Source organism: Barbatula barbatula (assembly GCF_947034865.1).
Source record: "Barbatula barbatula genome assembly, chromosome: 4".
NCBI lineage: Eukaryota > Metazoa > Chordata > Actinopteri > Cypriniformes > Nemacheilidae > Barbatula > Barbatula barbatula.
This window is the reverse complement of record NC_136768.1, coordinates 7642471-7659241: the sequence shown is the minus strand read 5'-3', so window position 1 is coordinate 7659241 and position 16771 is coordinate 7642471. Positions and strand designations below refer to the sequence as shown.

At 38.0% G+C, this 16771-nt stretch overlaps 2 protein-coding genes across 3 annotated transcripts; both read left to right on the top strand.

Moving 5' to 3' along the window:
* Positions 1 to 797: 797 nt before the first annotated feature.
* Positions 798 to 10391, top strand: pah (phenylalanine hydroxylase). Of its 2 annotated transcripts, none has more exons than XM_079454065.1 (13): positions 798 to 1054; positions 1820 to 1936; positions 4396 to 4537; positions 6183 to 6271; positions 6742 to 6809; positions 7590 to 7786; positions 8184 to 8319; positions 8459 to 8528; positions 8644 to 8700; positions 8819 to 8914; positions 9096 to 9229; positions 9316 to 9431; positions 9712 to 10391. In XM_079454065.1, the coding sequence occupies exons 1-13, from the start codon at positions 1010 to 1012 to the stop codon at positions 9753 to 9755; spliced, it is 1311 nt and encodes a 436-aa protein (XP_079310191.1). In that variant the 5' UTR covers positions 798 to 1009; the 3' UTR covers positions 9756 to 10391. The 2 variants fall into 2 exon arrangements, with proteins under 2 accessions (XP_079310191.1, XP_079310190.1); XM_079454064.1 differs by having other exon boundaries at positions 4396 to 4579.
* A 378-nt stretch (positions 10392 to 10769) lies between these two features.
* Positions 10770 to 14500, top strand: th2 (tyrosine hydroxylase 2). Its single transcript, XM_079455413.1, has 12 exons — positions 10770 to 11104; positions 11482 to 11659; positions 11773 to 11861; positions 11980 to 12047; positions 12144 to 12194; positions 12290 to 12435; positions 12710 to 12845; positions 12932 to 13001; positions 13102 to 13158; positions 13415 to 13510; positions 13924 to 14057; positions 14175 to 14500. Exons 1-12 carry the CDS (start codon positions 10874 to 10876, stop codon positions 14338 to 14340), a joined length of 1422 nt encoding a protein of 473 aa, XP_079311539.1. The 5' UTR covers positions 10770 to 10873; the 3' UTR covers positions 14341 to 14500.
* The last annotated feature ends 2271 nt before the right edge of the window (positions 14501 to 16771 follow it).

The following is a 16771-nucleotide window of genomic DNA, read 5'->3' as shown; positions in this document are numbered from 1 at the left end:
TGTGACATGTCATGTAAAAGTAAAAAACTCGATTTTATTATAACACAGTCTAGCTACTGTATCTTAAATTCCTTTTATCCTGCAACATGTGCGGGTGTTTGGTGTCCAGCTGATTTGTGTTGTTATTGTTTCAGCGCTTTGAAAAGATTTTAACTTTCCAAAAGAAAGAAAAGAAAATTAAACTGTCCATAGATAGCCTACATCAAAGTTGTGTTATGGACCTACATTTTGATGTGAGGATTAATTGGCATACTTAATAGTATAGAAAAGTTTTTAGACAGCTATTGATGACTACGATTAGAATACGTGCGAAAATGTATACAACTACTGCCACCTTCCGGTGGAGTTGTGCTATGTATATAACGGACACTATTTCTGGGCATAACAGTGCATAATAAAATAAATTAAACCATAGATAATCTAAAAATGACATTACTTGATTTTAATGTCTTTGAAATATTTCGAACTAAATGCACACTGTAAATTGTCTAAAATACCCACCAGAGATAACATATCCGGTCACCTGGATATAATCAACTTGTATTTGGTGCCATCGCATGGGTATAATCTGAACATCAACCTTTATATGTGGAGGATGTGTTTATGGCATCCAATATTAAGAATTGTCGCATATTGTGTGATTTTCCAAGACAATTCTTGCATTCGATTATTTTTTTATCAAAATGTAAATAACCCACGAATAAAAAATGCTTCAGTCATTGTTAAACGCCACAAAAAAATCCTTATACAATGCTGACTTTAAACTCCATCTCGCCCATAACCACCCCTTAAAAATCTATACAACTAAACTAGACAACACAAACCAGATGTGCTGTTGTGGAAGCTTCCAAACATCCCATGCACGGGTGTACAGAAATTGGTCGCGTGACAGGGACACGGGCCGTTCAGGGGGTGTGGTATCACGTGGTGCTGTTAAATTGCTGAAGTTCTGGATAGGTTGCACAGAGTGGGCAGAAGCATCGAGCACAGCAACATCACCTGAGCAAGAATGGACGCAGGTTTCAGACAAATAAAGGAGGAACAGGGGGAAAAGGTCATTTATTCATCTTTTTATGTCATTTTAAATAATACTTTACGTTTTTAAATGTTTCCTTACATAATGTTTATTATTTTTAAATTATTAGTATTCCACAGTTTTAAGGATAACAAAACATTGAAAATTAAGTGATAAAGGTTTACTAGACTAGAATTTAATATTGCCTATATGGTGCAGAAAATCTGTATGTCAATATGTTTCTCAGACCTGATTTGGGAATTATCCAGACCACAGAATAAAGGGATTTAAAGACACAGTGTAGATTAATATTTTTTAAGGCAACATATAACGTGTTTTAGAGTTTTGGTATAGCCTGTATATCTTTTGTTCTCTAAAGAGAATCAAGCAGATTAAAGCAGGGAAAGGTGAAAGTAATGATAATGATTAAATCATAGGAATGTGGGTTCATAGGAATGCAAGTGTGACTTTGGTCATGAGTTAAAGTACCTCAACACACACACGCGCACACACACACACACGCCTATTTACAGAAACAAAGAAAAAAGTGTTACATTAAACATACTTTTGCTAGTATTTAACATACAGTGTTGCATCTTTAAAATATGTTTTTTTGGGTTCAAATAGACAGACGGGTCATTTCAGTTCCCCTGGTACAATAACCCAGGTTTACATAAAATGCATTTAATGCCACTGAGATTGCTTTCAAACACATTTCAAGTACATTCATTTCACATTATTGATTTTGTCGTGTTTAGGTGTCAGAAGTCAGGTGTCAACAATATCTCACTGTTTCTTTAACAGGGGTCCCTGACCTCTTCTTATCTGGAAGAACGGACCAACAAATCAGGTGTACTATCCTGCATCTTCTCTCTGAATGAGGAGGTTGGTGCCCTCGCAAGGGTGCTTAGACTATTTGAAGTAAGTGTGTGTGTGTGTGTGTGTGTGTGTCCGTCATCTCTTTCATAATAATAATAATATGCAACCCTCTCACATTTATTTTAAGCCAAAACTTCAGGATCAGGGACAGAGGAATATCAATGGATATCTCTAGAAATATAAAAACCCTGAACAAGACTATTTGTATCTGTAAGGGATTGGGTAATGATGTGTGGTATGCAAGGTTATGTTTGTAGGTAAAGTTTGTAAACTGCCCGCCCTCATCTTATGAAACAGCAAGGAAATGTTGACATACCACATTTACTATGAAAACGTGGTATACTGTATTTTACTACGAGCAAAGAATGCTGGAATAGTGAGAGTAAATCGGACCAGTAGCTAAACCATACCAAGTGTATCTGAAGAATTAACAGCTCTTTATTTAAAATCATTATTTACTTACACAAATTCATTTCACTTTATTTCTCCTGTAAAATAAATAGGGACAGCCTTAGTCACTATTTACATGTAGCCTATGTGAAAATTATGCAATGAAGTGAAACGGGCACGGACACAAAAGAAAGAGAAACAAGAAAGTGAGAAAATAGGACAAAATATTTTTTTGGAAGGTGAACTCTCTTTAAGATGCCAACATCTAACCTTTCAAATGCACACACACATACTATAACAAAAAGGGCGAGTTCAGTAAAGAAAAATGAAAAGTGACGTTTCCGTACATATTAATAAAACATCAATAAAATCAAGCAAGGTATCGGGAATAAAAAAGTTACACGTGCATACACACACGAACACAGTCTCTGTGCTTTTCAATAATGCCAAGATTTCTTGATTCATTTCCAAAATTCCGCCCCACTTGTATCAAAGTACAGCATGTCTAGATTTGTGACAATGTGACTGTAGACTGGATGAAAAGTGGATGGTTTTAATGAACCCATACTGCCATAATGTTACTAACCAGTCGAAAGCTATACAAGCATCCTGAATTTTACATACCGCTATAAATCTCCCTGTTCCTAAAAGCACGCCTGCTGCTTTGTGCAACTTTTGAAGAAAGTTTATGAGCCTGAATGCTACCTTGTGCTTCTCTGGTGCTCTCCTGCAAATCAATAATGGCTATGTGCCAAACACGCACCCCCTGTTGCTACAATAAAGATTAAAGCCTTGCTGCTGTGTGTTGATTGGCCCTTCTGTGCCTCCCTACTCCACCCCACGAAACACCCCCTACTCCGCCCATCCATATTCGCAAACTCAGTACAAAGCTTGTGTCGTTGTAACGCCTTAAATCTAGGCCTGAGCCAAAGCAATTAACAGCAAGTAAAATAACAAAAAAACTTTCCTGTCTTTTAATACAAGAAACTTAATACTAAACTTTGAACTTAATACTAAATAGAAACAATGTTTAGCGGAATAAACTAGAATTTATCATTAACTAATGTGGATGACATTAACAATGATCTAAGAATGCTTGACCCCATTCAAACTCATGAATTACACAAATCCAGCACTAAAACAATGACAAACAAGCAGAAAAACAATGCAAAAACGTATTCAGAATTGTTATGTGACTTCTAAAGGATCCATATGGATTCAATCAGTACAAGATGAAACATGAGGAACTAATGAGAAACGAGACTGTCCAAAACATCGTAAACATTCATCCGCCTCCTATACGGACCTATAGTAAACCGCAACGAAGTATCCTCCCTTTCTTATGGCAAAACTACATACAAAACAACATAAAACAAACACATGTAACACTTGCAAAACTCCCTCCTCTCCTATTGGTCAAAGAAATGCTGTGATGTCAAGTAGAGTGCCAAAATTTGTGCTGAACAAATGTTTTTGTCTGCCCAGTGTGGAACAGCGTTTTACTGATGCGGTACACAAACGTATTTTACTGCCAATGAATTAGAAAAAAAATGGAGAAACACAAAAATTCTAATTATGTGTCTTACACGTTGTGGTGGAAATAATGAAAGTAGGATTTTAGCGTCATCTAGTGGTCACATAAAATAGATCTGAATATAATTCTGATGAATTTAGGAAATTTAATAATTCTAGAATAGACCAGCAATATTATAAACTGTTCCTGTATCTATGTTCTGTGTTAATCCCCCCAAAATATATTAGAAATATAATTATAAATAGCTTGGATGCACTGTAAATGTTTATATTATATTAGTACAAAATACCATGTATAAAAATGTATTTAGTAACAATATTAATATTAACATATTGATCTTAATAATAAAGCACTTCTTTATTATTTTAATGATATATTTTCTTCAATATTTTATATTGTTTCATCAATTATGGATTATATCAGTTATGGATTATTATAGATTATAAAAGATTGTTAAACGAAAGTGAACAAAACCACACTTTTTATTTACTTTATTTTGATTAATGTGCCATCTTAGATGTTAATTTATCTATCCTTATATATATTTTTTCTCTTTCATATTGTTTGTCCATTGCAGGAAAAAGACATTAATCTGACCCACATTGAGTCCCGTCCGTCACGCAAGAACAAAGAGGAATACGAGTTCTTCGTCAGTGTGGATCCGGCCTCCTCCAAAGATCTTGATGAAATTGTAGATGGTCTACGCACACAAATCAGAGGTCAGGTGCACGAGTTGACACGCAACAAACAGAAAGACACAGGTGAGATGAAACAGAGATACAACAGTACCACTACAGTACTACAGTATTGCTGTAAGAGCAAATAAGAACTCTAGTGAGGTCATTCTGTGCCAGGGTGCAGTTGAGGGCAAGAACAGGATAGCGTGGAATGTGAAGAAAACAAAGCTTTTGTGCAGAAATAGAACTGATGTACCGCCAATAAATGTCACCATGGAGATGGATGGCACAGACCCTCACACTCGGCTCCTCTCTTTGGTTGTTTCCAGAATTACATTAGTTTAGCTTTCGAGCACTAACAGACTGAAATGTCTGTTCCCGGCGGCGAATGTCTCTCCAAAGCATATTGAACAAATCCTGTGAGGCAGTTCAGCAGGGTACGGGGTCAAAGTTCAACACAAAGAGTGACAGACCAACTGACCTCACCACAATTTCCCCCTCTATACAATAAGAAAACATCATTTATGGATATTTATGGGCTATGAGGAAAACCAGTCTGGGTCTTCAGCCGAAGCTCAGGGTCTTTTGTCCCGACCGCCTTAGGCTGGACCTCACTGGTCAACTATGCAAAGATGGCCGGACCCCCAAAGAGTTTAACTGTCAGACATCTAGAAGATATACAGCCCTGGCTGCTGTAGAGCAGAATTTAACCTCAGTCCGGATGGTGTTGTCACCCTCTGGCTTTTTCTCCACACAACGCTTTTGTTTACTGGCTCATTCATCTCCCTTAGCATGCCAATATTAATGACCACAACATTGATATTAGCCAGTTTCTCACATATCCAGAACTTGGTTCATTAATCTCAATTTTATAAAGCTGTATTTTCATCACACAATGGAAAACAAGATCAAGACTGAATTAGTCTCAGCATAGTTGCATTAAATTGTAAAAATATAACCGGAGTATTGTTAAAGTAACTTGAGTAGATATCTATGAACAGAACTGTCTGTGCATATTTTTATTGTTTTGTTTACAACGGTATATAAACCCCTTTAAAACGTTGTTTTATCACTTTATACAGTAGTGGGAAAAAGTGAGGTCAGGAGGGGGCAATATTTAATACAATATTTGCCTTTAATGCTCGCTCAGATTAAAATAGCTCATAGTACAAAATAGATATTTGCAAAGACATTTTGACTCTAAGGAAAAAAGCACACTTTCACTACAGTTTTACAAATTGTTAACATTTTGTTGATATTCTGTTTTTGACTCAGCCATTCTGCAGGACCTTAATTCAACTTTCATGCACATGTGTTGTGTTTTTACACTCCAAGCACAACTAAACAATGCACACAAAACATATACATATACCTACAGAATCTTCAATGCCATATTTCCATAAAAGTCAAAGACACCAATCATCGATTTTCAAGTTGGAAATCACTTTTGGCCACTACTGTATATCAGTCAGAGTTTCTTCCTGCCTGCCTAAATGGTCTTGGACAATACAGGCCTACGGTAAACTTAAGTGTTCACAAAACCACCTTTGATATGTACTTATCTTTAGAACTTTCATTATATTATTTAAGTTAATTCCTTAATTCAGATGTTCAGAAAATGTACACAGCATGCACACAAGAAATGAATGAATGATGAAAAATAACTTTTTTCTTTTCTCATCAAAAGTGCCATGGTTTCCCAATGACATCCGGGACTTGGACCGTTTCGCCAACCAGATTCTCAGCTACGGGTCAGAGCTGGATTCAGATCATCCTGTAAGGCACTTCATGTGTGTGTTGTGGTTTTGAAGTGGCAGTACACACGAGTGAGATGTGTGGGGGGGTTGTTTGCATATATAAACGAAAGTGAGAGAGAAAACTTCTTCATTTTCATTTAAACGCATGCGTGTGTGGGCGTACACAAGTGTTTTTAAAGATAACCTAGCCTGTATGTGCGATGCTAAAAGCCCACGGTCAGAATGGGAGCATCACTCTTTATTCTAATGGAAACGGGCAGGGGCCCTCAAATTGATGTCATCGCTTTAATTGGGGCCCTGTAATTATAAATAATTGCAGCGATCATTAAACTGAAATGCATTCGCTCTACAAAGGCTTCATTTGAATGGGTATTTCACTGCTGTGCTATACTGTCAAAGGCTGCTGAGAGATCAGATCTGTGTGTAGATCTACTTTGTGGTCGCAGATCAGACGCTCTGACATCGCTCTTTCTTGCCTTTCATTCGCAGGGCTTCACAGACCCTGTGTACCGCACCAGGAGGAAGGAATTCGCTGACATCGCATACAACTACAGACAGTAACTATTGCTTACGTGTTCCCTGTCCGTATATTCCCCCTCCTACTCCACTTTCCCATGGGTTTTTAGAGCTTCCCCTGTTTTTTGTTGTACTTTCTATGGAAAATTACCCTGCATAACAAAAGGGCTAAATTACAGGGTTCCAGTGGGGTCCCGAGCGCCGACAGCTTTGTCACCATAATTGAGTTGCATTATTCACACGGCCACTACAAAGGGCAGGAGCGTTGAATGCAACGCCCCCCTGAGGGATATTTACATAGACTCTCCAATCAATTACAACACCACTCATCTGACCATAACAGATAGATATGACGTGTGTGAGCAACTTGGTACACATTATGTCAATAAACACCCCTGGGTTCAGTGATATGTTTGTATGCAAATATTTGGGCGTGCATTAAAAACATCGTTCAAACCAATAATGGAAATTCTGTTCATATTTACTCACCCTCATATAGTTCCACACCTTTGTGCTAGTATGATTTTCTGTGGGATACAAAAACAAAATAAAAGTTAGTGCTGTCTGTTAGACTTAAAAATTTGCTATACCAAAGTACTATATCTTGCTTAAATGACCCATTGAAAAAGAAAAAAACCATATCATAGCTTTATGCGAAGAACAGAAAGAAAGTTACATTATTTTCCCTGATGCGTTCACAAATGTAATTTGTTGCATGTGTACTTTGTGTAAACACAGAAAAGCACTATAGAATAAAATGAATGGGTTTGTTAAAATAGTTTTTTTATTCAGTTTAAATTGTCTCTCTCATCTTCTCTTAGTGGACAACCTATTCCACATGTGGAATACACAGCTGAAGAGAAGGCCACATGGGGAATGGTTTTTCGAGAGTTAAAGACTCTGTACCCCACACACGCCTGCCGTGAACACAACCGTGTTTTTCCACTGCTGGAGAAATACTGTGGCTATCGTGAGGACAACATACCACAGCTAGAGGATATCTCAAGCTATCTGCAGTGTAAGATTTTACGTTGTACAAGACCGGGATTAATGGTTCCCCTTTTAACACTCAGTTAAAGGGGAAGGGTGTAATTTCTGTGCCACAAACATAAGCAAAATGGAATTGAAAAAATAATGACTAAAATAATAAATAAAGACCATTTGTCACAGGTCAGAAATATAGATAATCCCACCCCAAATTCACACAACTGGTTGAGCCAATCTGACTATGTAACCAACAAATGGCTGTTGTTTTTACGCATTGCGTATTAGATTTAAAAAATAAATCGTATTTTAAAACAATAAAACTTGAACAAAATAAACCATTTATTCATGGTTACATTCAAGTTTTTCTATTCAAATCAAGTGCTCTTTATTCTGATGCACACTAACACATCCTTTCATGATTCTCCCAGCATGCACCGGGTTCGCTTTGCGTCCTGTGGCAGGTCTCCTCTCTTCTCGTGACTTCCTTGCAGGACTTGCTTTCCGGGTTTTTCACTCAACCCAGTACATACGGCACAGCTCCAAGCCTATGTACACACCCGAACCGTGAGTGCTGTGTTTTTAATAATAATTACAGTTAATGGCTACATGTGCAAAGCAGGAGGTCATGGCAGAAACTGTGTGTCATGTCAACAGTAATGTAACATATAAAGGCACTGGTAATAAACTGGTGGTATTTTTTCAGCGACATCTGTCATGAACTGCTGGGACACGTTCCGTTGTTTGCCGACCCAAGTTTTGCACAATTCTCACAGGTTTGATGCTCACACATTATTGTATGCAAGGATGCAAATATATGTTTGTCTTCTGTGATGCGGTGATCTCTGAAGAGCATTGATCAGTGTGATTTTATGTTTTCTGTCCGATCAGGAAATTGGACTAGCTTCCTTGGGCGCACCTGATGAATTCATTGAGAAGCTGGCTACAGTGCGTTTAGATTTTAATTTACAAAAACATATAGATTAATAGTTGTACTGTAGATCATTTAGATATGGTTTACACACAAGGACTGGATGATTACAACAGAGTAAAATTTTGTTTGCAGGTCTACTGGTTTACTGTGGAATTTGGTCTGTGCAAACAAGGCAATGATATAAAGGCTTATGGGGCAGGACTGCTCTCATCTTTTGGTGAACTGCAGGTGTGTATGTGTGCAAAAGGCAACAATGTGCTCAAAATATTCTTTGTTGTTTCCTGCTCTAATCTCCGGATCAAGACTCTTTCTAAATAGAGAAAAGTATTACAGTATGGAAGTAACTCAACTTTAGGAACAAGACTGGTAAAAGAGACTTAAATTGAGTTATTATATTACTGTATTGCAGTACTGTTTGTCAGAGAAGCCAAACATTCAGCCCTTTGAGCCAGAGAAGACCTGCTTGCAGAAGTATCCCATTACCAAGTTCCAGCCTGTTTACTTTGTGGCCGAGAGTTTTGAGAATGCCAAAGAAAAAGTCAGGTATAGACCCAAAGAAAGGGATGGTTCTCCAACAAGCCATGTTTTCAAAAAGCATTTATTTATTTCTGTGTTTTTGCGTTTTGTAGGAAATTCGCCACCACCATTCCCAGACCATTCTCTGTGCGCTACAATGCCTACACACAGAGAATTGAAGTGTTGGATAACACACAGCAGCTGAGAAATCTGGCTGACAGCATCAGTGGTGTGTGTTCAGGATTTTACATCAGAAAAACTAATTGTCCATTAAACACAAGCATAAATCATTGAAAATTATTAGTATCCATGATATTGTTGGTAAATTAATAAGAATCACATTAATGGTTCAGTTAAAAGCATATTGTCCTGTATCCCTAAACATGTAAATTAATTGGTTTAAAATATTTTGTCATATATGTCACTAAATTGATAATATGCAAATGTGAGGTGTAGCGTCGAAATCTGCGTTATAGAAACTGAAATGACATGCATTTTCATTTTCTCAGGTGAGATGTCAATCTTGTGTAATGCCCTGCAGAAGATGGAATAAAACAGTGCCGGAAGGAAAAATAAAGAGGAAATGCTGGAGTGTGCTTGAGAAAAATCCTTAAATCCATTAGCTATTTGTCTTGCTTTTAATCCATAATCTATGACGCAACGTCCTCGCCTTTTTATTGTTCTAGAAGGCGACTTGTCATAATGTAGTCTTTATGTATTCCATGTAGAAAATATTTATTGCATGTTTGCAAGTCCACAAATATTTAGGCGCTACATATTTATCAAAGATAACGAAATAGCTATGCAAAATTAATCGCTTTTAAATAACAAAAAGTTACTTTATACATTGATACTAGATTATTTTTTCGATAGTGAAAACGTAAAGAAATAAGAATTACCTACCGTCGAGTATTTGCTTCAGCTGTTGCTGCTTATTTTCGCTTCTTGCTTCATTTTTACGAGACAATTTCCTCTAACGAACCCGCAATCACCGAAATTACAGGATGAAAGGATGGATAATTCGACGCGTTGAGCCATTTCATTGAGGAAAATGGCTTTGTTAAACGTTAGTCAAGACAAAAATATCATTTATCTGTGACTATATGAAGTATTCATGTTATGTGTGAAATGTTATGCATGCATTGTTACAATGTACTTTAAGTAACCAATAAAGGTTGTTGTATCATTATTGTCGCTGTTCCTAAAGAAAAGTGTTGCGGCATGCGCACAGAAGTCTGTTTCAGTACCTTGGAGAGCACCACAATCTCAATTCTCTGCTTTTATTTAATTTTGGGCTATGCTACAAATCAAGATGGATTTATCACATTTCCACTAAATGCTCATTTAGTGATCTTTCACAACAACACTGTTAGGTTTGTGTCGTTGATTATTTTATAGCTGAACAACACCAGTGACGTTACGTGGCTATTTGGTGCCAGAAAAGGAAAAGCGCAAACCCATGACGCATCTCACCTTAAAATCAGACGTGCATTTGCGTAACACATTTGCATAAAGTCTTGGCACCTCATTATATAAATTGCCATGACTGTGACTTTAGTCTGAGCATACAGATTTATCCAAATTTGGGCAGAGCATTGGGGAAACGTTTCTGTACTTCGAAGTTATTTTGAATACATTGACAAATACAGCCACATTTTTATAAAGGAACCGATGAAGACGGAGAGCATAGGGCAGAATATTCCTTTCAGTGGCAGAAAGCGCAGTCTGATTGAAGATGCTCGGCGGGAGAGAGAGAGCGCTTCGTCCTCACCGGGACCCTCGCGGTGTGGGGACAGCTTCGTTTTTGAGGAAGAGATAAGCGGCAAGGTCACTCTCAACGTCCTCTTTACACTCAGAAATGAGAAAAACGCAGGGTTCTTCAAAGCGGGTAAGGTCTTTGAGGTAAGCCACTTTATTTATCCTATGTATTTTAAATTAATAACCAACACATTAACACACCATGTCAGAGATAATTTTTTTGGATAAATTCAATTGAAATTAGATTTCAAAAAATTGGTATATCCCAAACAACCTGAGAACCAGAACAACAAGCTTGCGTTACAAATTCTGTTAAACCTTTTTCCAGATAATCTTTTTGCAAGAACATTTCTGTGGTTAAATGTTTTATTTATTATTTTTATTATGGAACCATACAGGCATAAAAGAGCCCTTTAGACACATTTGATGACAAACCAATACGCAAGTGTTAAAAGGTTTTAAATATGCGTCATTGTAAGTTCAATAAATCGACTCTATAGAAATTGTTTTTTTCAACTTAGACTTTCGAAGCCAAACTACTTCATCTTGAGAGCCGACCGAGCAGAAAGTTGAAGAACAGCGGTGGTGATTATCTGGAGTTTTTCATGAGATGTGAAGTGCACTGCTCCCATACCGACATCTTCATCAACTCCCTAAAAAGAGTTGCAGATGATGTACGACTGGTGCAAGAAGAAAAGTGTAGGTTTATTATAATTATTTATTTATATAATTTTAACATCTTAAATGAATCTATTTATTTCTAAACGAATTATAAAAACGAAAACACGATTTTTGCTATGCTTTAATCCTAGTTCCGTGGTTTCCAGAGAAGATTGCTGACCTGGACAAATGCAATCATCTGATAACAAAATACGACCCTGATCTTGACCAGGACCACCCTGTAAGGAAATAACATGGATGCTGATAATATTTACGTCCAATAATTTATAATTTGGTTCTACGCACACGTCTTATTCAGATCAATAAGAATTACCAGTGACAGTGATTTTATTATTCAGGGTTTTAGCGATCCGGAGTACAGAAAACGAAGAGGGTTGATCACTGAGCTTGCTTTTAACTACAAGCAGTAAGTAATCTGAAGTAAACTATAAATAATAATAATGTCATTATTTTATATTAAATAATATGTAAAAAAAATCACTCGTCTTTTTGTTCATTGCAGTGAAGACCCCCTGCCTTTAGTGGAATACACTCCTGAGGAGGTCGCCACTTGGTAGGTTTCCCCAATTACAAGACAAGTTTTAGTATGCATTTATTATATATATAATATGCACAGAAGGATAATGCCACGTGATTGTGACGAGACAGGAGGGAAGTCTACAGAACCTTGACCAGCCTATACCCGAGTCACGCATGCAGACAGTACCTAGACGCCCTGGGACAGCTGGAGAGTGAACGTTTGTATGGGGAGGACAAAATTCCTCAGCTCAGAGATGTGTCTGCATTTCTTAAAGGTAAATCATTCTTATTTTTTGCTTTTCTTTTACGTAGCTGACACATTTATCATATTATCTTAATGTGTATATTTTTTATCACTATGCATGTGGGACTCAAACCCATTGCTTTTATTAAGGATCATGCTCTGCCAGCTGCAACAGAACCTTGGCTGCTTTGAAATTCATTGTTTATTAGCAAAATTAAGTAAAAGACCTGTATAATATGCATTGCAAAAATGAATCAACAATTTCTGGTGCCTGTGTGTGTTTGTGTGTTTGTATCTTTGTTTAGAAAGAACAGGGTTCCAGTTGCGGCCAGTGGCAGGGCTTCTCTCTGCTCGAGACTTCCTTGCAAGCCTAGCCTTCAGGGTGTTCCAGTGTACCCAGTACATTCGTCACCCCTCAGCACCAATGCATTCCCCCGAACCGTACGTACAGTGACACAGCATTTCATTTTGCAAACCTTTGTTATATTCAAAATTAATATTTTCATGACTGGACTGTAAATTCACAGTGACTGTTGCCATGAACTACTTGGACATATCCCTATGCTTGCAGACAAAGAATTTGCTCAATTTTCGCAGGTAATATGAGTGTTCATTAAATGTGTTACTTTAATACCTATAAATGAATCCTGTTCATTTACAACTGCTTGTATTTGTCACTTACTATTTCATCCTGCAGGAGATTGGACTTGCCTCACTTGGAGCTTCTGATGAGGATATTGAGAAGCTATCCACGGTTAGTAAATCCACCTGGAAATAATCAAAGTGCAGATAAACGCGTGTGTGGAGTATTTATGCAAGTATTTAGCGACCCCTTGTGGACATCGTTTCAGACTGCAAGGAATTGTGTAAAAGCTAATTATCTATAAAGATTTATTGCGTCCTAGATGTACAAACTGTTTATATTTAACCATTAGGTATTGTTTAGCTGATTGTGTTTACTGGATTGTGTAAATATGGCTAAACAACACATCCTGAAATTCTGCACACAGCTGTACTGGTTTACAGTGGAGTTTGGTCTATGTAAACAGAATGAAACAGTGAAGGCCTATGGTGCTGGACTTCTGTCTTCCTATGGAGAACTTCTGGTAGGATATTTTTTTATACATTTTGTAATAGTTTTTATGTCTTGATTCAAAAACACAATATGAACCACGGTTTGTTCTTTAGTCATTTATAACAAGAGTCTTAAGCACTTTTTATAAAACCATGTCACATGATTCCTATAAAGATTAGCCAAAAGATAAAAAGCGACTATCTTTTTATCAACAGTCTAGTCTAAGATATTTGGCTATGACAAGGGCTTTCCTAGTTAACCGTGATATTAAGAACATTAATAAATATTGAAAATAGTCAGATTTCTTCTCTTGCCATCACCCTTGGCTGCCCGTGTTCACTTTAGAACCTGATTGGTGGGTTTTGGCCGACAATTCATAAAAAGTAATCAGGCCTCAAGGCTGCGTTCGTACACATCTGGATAATGAATCGTGTCTTTTTCCAGTATGCTCTTTCTAATGAGCCTCAATACAAACCATTCGACCCAGCTGAGACAGCAATCCAACCATACCAGGACCACTCGTATCAGCCCGTGTACTTCGTGTCCGAGAGTTTCGAGGATGCCAAACACAAACTGAGGTGGGTGTTAATATTTTCCTCAGATTGCTTCCCCATTTGTAGATCCCTCCGAGGAGAACTAAAATACACCAGTCAGCGTAAAGTTCCTCCGTGACTGACATTGCTGTTGTTCCGCAGGCAATACTCATCCACAATTCAGAAACCCTTCTCCATTAAATATGATCCTTACACTTGTAGCATGGAGATTCTGGACGAGCCTTCAAAGATCCAGAATGCTTTGGGGCAGATGAGGGAAGACCTGAAGATCTTACACAAGGCAATGGAGCGACTCGGACAGAAATAAGCTTAGATAAGTTTATAATAACTTCATATCTAGCTAAACAAACTAGGTCACCAACTCTTGTTAGACAAATACGAATAGTGCACGAGTGGAGGTCTTGTACAAAAGTAAGTGTTTCTGTGAATAGGGAATAAAGAGAATAAATATCTTTATTTTGACTATGAATTTTTGTCTTTTATTCACGCTAAATGAATAACGACTTTGAATATAAGTTCAAAGTAAGTTGCCAGACCTAAAAGCTCAAGCAGACTGGAGAGGTGAAGGAGGCTATTTAGTGGATAAGCTCTGCTGTCACAGCAACTTCATTGATTGACAGCTCGTGGTTGCACTATAGAGGGGTGTAGGAACAACCACGCAACTGTTCCATTCATACTAACCCTAAGGATACCGGGTTTTAACATTTTTACACCAGCACAGGCCAAACCACCTATAAGGAGCAACAGTGAATCAAGATTTCTCAGAAATAAGGACGGAATCCATTGGGGTAAATGAGGTTCTATCACCCCCCCCCCCCACACACACACACACACACACACACACCCTTTTTTCTGTGCTCTGAACGTGCTAAATAGAAACCAGTAAAGTAAACGAACGTCATAAATGGGGGTGAGTGGCCCACATCTGCTCCCACAAACCCAACTCGAACACTTCATCGTCTCTTGTATCTCATTTTACACGGCGCTCGGTCCAGTCCACAAATCCCTCCGAGAACCGCAGCTCGGATCTGGATCCATCGCGTTCAAAACAAACCTAGGTTGCCACGGCAACAAGATAACCACGGAACGTTCCAACCGCAGATTCCAAACGCTTATCGCCGCACATTAGAACGCAGGCATTTCCGTTCGCTAATTTTGCGGACGTTGTTAGTTTAGCGTAAAGGCTTCTGTGGAGGGTCAACGGGTGCGCGTACAAAGGTTGCCAGAACGGAGCGCTTTACTCTACCGAACAGTTCGGCGACGTCTAAAAATGGCAATCCGTAACTTTCGCAGCTTTATCCACGTGTGTTTGAAACGTGAAATAAATTGCAAGATACCTGCGCAGTTCGTTTCTGGACGCGGTTTGTGCTTCTGTGTTGCTCCTTGGCGCGGATGAATCTGACTGACGCAAAGAGGACAAACTGACTTTTAGCGCGAAATCGAAAAATGACAGCTAAAACTATAAAAGCATTCATATTGCCTTGCCGAATGAAGTTAAGGAGACGGTTCTGGACACAGTTTTTTATGATCTTGCACATTTTTCACGCAAAAAGTCTAACTTGTGACCCGATCCCACCCTGTCGAAAGAAAGTGAAACCCACGAATATGCATATTTCTACAAACCCCTAATCCAGTTATAAAATACACACTATCTCCTGGAATCCAAAGGAGCATTATTCTTCCTTCAAAAGCTTTTTCCTAATCTAGTGAATGAAATAAGGGCCTCTGTTCTGCGCCTTTGATCACAGTGCTTTTTTCACTCATTAAAACTACTAGCCAACTTCTTAAGCTTAAAGAATTAAGATTTTAAAGGCTTGCGTAAGCATTTCCCATCATTGCTTTTCAAAGGAAGAAACTCATAGCCTATGCATTCCCCATCCATGAATCTGTAGCATCATCTCTGCCAACAAACTGGCATAAAATGACGAACCTTGCAAAATAAGAAACACATTTTCCAAATGATTCATATAACAGTAGCATAATCCTACATCATGATGTATTTAGGGTCACACTGCACTCTGGAAAGGCTCTCTAATTGTGAAAAGACTCGCCACCAGATGGCAATCTTCGGTTAAAATGGGTCCCAACAATACATTGATAATTGAATGTACTGTATTATAATCCTAACAAATCCTTTCTCTTCAAGATTTGCTCAATTCCCTCTCAGAAAGATCTTGTATCTTTTGGAACACCGAACCTTGTGTAAAGAGAGGAAGAGGCTGACATCTGGTCCAGCACCAGCTACAATCTGCACTGCAAAAACCTCGTTTCAGACCACTCATTCAAACAAAACCAGCAGACCAGAAAAGCAGCGACATGTTATGATTGCGGACGGTGGTGTACTTTCGGGCTCCAAGAATCATCCAAACCCGTCTCTCGAGCATGAAAGAGTGTGGGCTGTGCCCCTTTCCTTCACACCCATATACAATATGACCCATTGTACGATGCACTTACAAAAGTCCGGTAGGAAATATCAATATGTATCCAAACTTCATATCATAACTGACTGAAACGAAGTGGATAGGAGTATATGCAAGTTCAACATACAATGGGTAGGAAATGTATTCAGACCCCCTTCAATTTTTCACTCTTTTGTTATATAGCAGACATTTACTAAAATAATTTAAGTTCATTTTTTTATTATTAATGTACACACAGCACCCCATACTGACAGAAAAACACAGAATTGTTGACATTTTTGCAGATTTATTAAAAAAGAAAAACTGAAATATCACATG

Excerpts from the sequence above, each read along its gene's own strand:
- pah (XM_079454064.1), top strand. The coding sequence starts at position 1,010 with ATGGACGCAGGTTTCAGACAAATAAAGGAGGAACAGGGGGAAAAG. Across the intron at positions 1,937-4,395 it reads GGGTGCTTAGACTATTTGAA|GAAAAAGACATTAATCTGAC; the intron begins GTAAGTGTGTGT and ends TGTCCATTGCAG. Across the intron at positions 8,701-8,818 it reads TCATTGAGAAGCTGGCTACA|GTCTACTGGTTTACTGTGGA; the intron begins GTGCGTTTAGAT and ends TTTTGTTTGCAG.
- th2 (XM_079455413.1), top strand. The coding sequence starts at position 10,874 with ATGAAGACGGAGAGCATAGGGCAGAATATTCCTTTCAGTGGCAGAAAG. Across the intron at positions 12,846-12,931 it reads CCAATGCATTCCCCCGAACC|TGACTGTTGCCATGAACTAC; the intron begins GTACGTACAGTG and ends GTAAATTCACAG. Across the intron at positions 13,159-13,414 it reads ATATTGAGAAGCTATCCACG|CTGTACTGGTTTACAGTGGA; the intron begins GTTAGTAAATCC and ends TTCTGCACACAG.